Genomic DNA, 3,694 nt, shown 5'->3' with positions numbered 1-3,694 from the left:
GATCTGGGTTGTCAACTACCTTATTTGAATTATTTTATACGGTCAAGAAAATGATAATAAAAAGAGGAAAGAAATAATAAATAGAATTCAAATCTCATAAACCTCTCCATCTTCCCCATTTAACATGCATTCATCGCTGTATAAATAGAGAAAGAGATAGGAATGGTCCTAATATACATATATGTCTACATAAAAGCAGCATGCATGCTTGTTCCTCTATGAATACATCTGTTTAACATCCCATAAATGCCTCTCCATCTCTCTCATTTTCAAATTCAATCACATGTTTCCAGCATATAGTGTTGAATTAAACATCCCTATCCATCATCCTCATTCTTCCTTGTAACTTTTGAGAATTTAGTACATTTTTTTTTCTTACTAAAATGGAGTGGAGAAGAAAAAGTGATGTGTTATACTTGCTGATGATAATGGTGAGTTCATCAGCAATTAGCATTAACGCATATGCAGAGGCACAGGATCTTGACCGCATAACGGCGCTTCCGGGGCAGCCAGCGGTCAAGTTCTCCCAATATTCCGGCTATGTCACCGTTAACGAAGAAGAAGGCCGCGCCCTCTTCTACTGGCTCACCGAGGCTGCCGTTGATCCACACACTAAACCACTTCTTCTTTGGCTCAATGGAGGTTCCTTCTTTCTTCTTAATTTATTCACTCTATTATCAACACAACTTTATCACAAATTCAAAAATATCTCTATTTAATTAGTCATTAAAAAGATTAGTAGTAATTTTTTTAAAGCCACTCCACTGATCCATAATGAGGGTAGATTAGTATTTTATTTCTACAATATTATTTGTAAAATATATATATATATATATAGTGAAACTGCTAATAGTAAAATAGTTGTAGTACTAAAAATTGAGGGACATGGTACCCTAAAGCTCTATCTATCCTATTTGGTGAGAAAGGCCAATGTTTTACTTTTTAATTCACTGACATTTTGACACAACTTTTTGAAGGCATTTGTGTGTGGATATGAGTATTAATTTAAAAGTCTTTTCTTGTTACATTGATGGAATGTTCATGTTTCTGAATTTAACAAGCCCCCAAAAATGCAGGACCAGGATGTTCATCAGTGGCATATGGAGCATCAGAAGAAATAGGGCCATTCAGAATCAACAAAAATGGTTCATCTCTTTATCTCAATGAATACTCATGGAATAAAGGTGCCACAACCACATGTATTTTTTTTTCAAAAAAAAATGTTTTTTTGAGAGCTCAAGTCAAGTAAAAAAAATTTGGTTTGGGGTGCAGTGGCAAATATTTTGTTTCTCGAGTCGCCTGCCGGCGTTGGCTTCTCGTACACAAACACGAGCTCCAACCTGGAGGACTCCGGGGACGACAGAACAGGTACATTCCGTATCCATTATTGCATTATTAGGCACAGATCAGAATCAGATTGAAATTAATTTGGTGACACAGCTGAGGATGCTCTGGTTTTCGTGAGAAGATGGATGGATCGGTTTCCACAGTACAAATCTCGAGAGTTCTACTTAGCTGGCGAGAGCTACGCAGGGCACTACGTCCCACAGCTGGCAAACAAGATATATGATTACAACAACCATTCCTCACAACCCATCATCAATCTAAAAGGATTCATTGTAAGCTCGATATTCAATGAATACTAGCATATATTCGACATGTGAAGCGAAGATTTATGTTATGTGCAGGTAGGAAACGCGGATACAGACAGCGTATTCGACTACATTGGAACCGTGAACTACTGGTGGAGCCACGCGTTGATATCGGATCACACATATAACTCACTTTTGAAATTATGCAACAACAGCTTCAAAGACACTTCTCCGAAATGTGTAGAAATTCTGATATACGCGGATCAAGAGATCGGGAAGATAAACCAGTACAACATATACACAGAGGCGTGCAATACAACACAAGCCGGTGGAGGAAGAAGCAAGCGCTTTCTACATCACAGGAGAGTTGCACAGTCCACTACTACTGGATACGACCCGTGTACAGAGAGCTATGCGGAGATATACTACAACAGGCCGGACGTGCAGAAGGCGCTGCATGCAAACACGACCGCCATTCCATACAAGTGGACAGCGTGCAGGTAATACGCTAACAGGGAGTATAATACTAGAATTAGCTGCTTACATATAACATATGTATGCAAAACTACAGTGATACACTTTTCAACAACTGGAAGGACGCGCCCGCTTCAATGCTCCCCGTGTACACAAAATTAATCGGTGCAGGGCTCAGAATATGGGTGTTCAGGTGCAATCTATTAACACATTTCATAACAGATATGCACAATGGTTCAAGATTGTTTAGGAAAGTAACCCTGACATTTTTCTCCATTGCAGTGGGGACACAGACGCGATCGTTCCTATAACAGCAACGAGGCTATCCCTGAGCCATCTCAACCTCAGAGTCAAAACTCCATGGTATGCTTGGTATACTGGTGGCAAGGTAATAAATGATATTCATATAATTCAGCAGCAGATATTATTAGCACGATCCGCGGTGAAATGAAACAATTTATTTACAGGTGGGAGGATGGACGGAGGTGTATGATGGGCTAACGTTTGCGACGGTAAGAGGAGCCGGGCATGAGGTTCCTCTGACTCAACCTGCTAGAGCTTTCAAGGTTATAGAGACATTCTTGTCCGGGAAAGAGTTGCCGAAATCTCAGTAAGATAGAGCAAAAGTAGTTTGAAGAAAGTGAGACTAGGATATTATATCTGCAACAGGTCTTATAATAGGAGGATCATTCAACATTGATTGTATCTCAAAATCAAATTTACATGCTATGGTTTGCAATAAAGCTATTCATTCACATCCTTCTTTTAAGCCAAGAGAGAGTTATGTATAACTAAACATTCCTATACTTTGATACAAGGATATTAAGAGTTTCAGAGCAGGAAATATTTAAGAGGCCAAAAATTAATAAATCTTACAAGCATACTCTTTTGGTGTGCTTCTTTATGCGCCTCATTGATCAACAGCGAAAGTTTCTGTCCAGACCAAACTTAATCAACAATATCAAAAAAATATGGATTAAACCGAGAAGGATGAGAAATGCAGCTAAAGATGGAAGGATCCAACTAAAGGTGAGAAATGCATAAAGCAAAAGGAAAACTTCTATTAAAAACCATACTGCAAGTCTGCAACTCTATTTCTCATTGTATGATTTACTTAATAAATAGTATTCCACCAAAATTAGTCTCTATCTAATTTTGATAAGTAAGTTTTTTCTTTTTATAAAGGTGGACCATACTTCAATCGTTTTTTTTTTCTATCTCTATCCTGACTCCCACTTTACCAATTTTGTACTCCTTCTCTCAAAAAAATATATGCACTTTTTATTTACGTTAGTCCCATAAACATATGGATAATTCTATTTATGAAAAGTTGTCCCCAACTTATTACCTATATATATTAATTTATTTACAACTTATACCACTATGATTCACTACTACAATTCATTAAACACTAATATTAACGTAGGTTCCACTATCCACAAGCACTACTTTGATTACCTATTTTTCTCTTCTCTCTTACTATATTATTAATTGTGCATTAATTCCTATATCATTTTAATTTCACGTATTTTTATAAAAAAAAAAGAGAATATTAATATATTAAGTAGAAAAAAATAAGTAATTAAATAAGAGGAAAACAGAAAAAAGTTAATGTTTCTGTTTTTAAA

General features: G+C 36.7%; 1 protein-coding gene across 1 annotated transcript; it reads left to right on the top strand.

Moving 5' to 3' along the window:
* The first annotated feature begins 383 nt into the window (after positions 1 to 383).
* On the top strand, positions 384 to 2,718 carry LOC121806876 (serine carboxypeptidase 24-like). The gene is made up of 8 exons (XM_042207045.1): positions 384 to 642; positions 1,077 to 1,184; positions 1,273 to 1,368; positions 1,441 to 1,619; positions 1,689 to 2,092; positions 2,164 to 2,259; positions 2,349 to 2,454; positions 2,534 to 2,718. Exons 1-8 carry the CDS (start codon positions 384 to 386, stop codon positions 2,678 to 2,680), a joined length of 1,395 nt encoding a protein of 464 aa, XP_042062979.1. The 3' UTR covers positions 2,681 to 2,718.
* The last annotated feature ends 976 nt before the right edge of the window (positions 2,719 to 3,694 follow it).

The sequence above is a fragment of the Salvia splendens genome, chromosome 6 (assembly GCF_004379255.2).
Source record: "Salvia splendens isolate huo1 chromosome 6, SspV2, whole genome shotgun sequence".
In the NCBI taxonomy this organism is placed as follows: Eukaryota; Viridiplantae; Streptophyta; class Magnoliopsida; order Lamiales; family Lamiaceae; genus Salvia; species Salvia splendens.
This window is presented reverse-complemented; position numbering and strand designations above follow the sequence as displayed.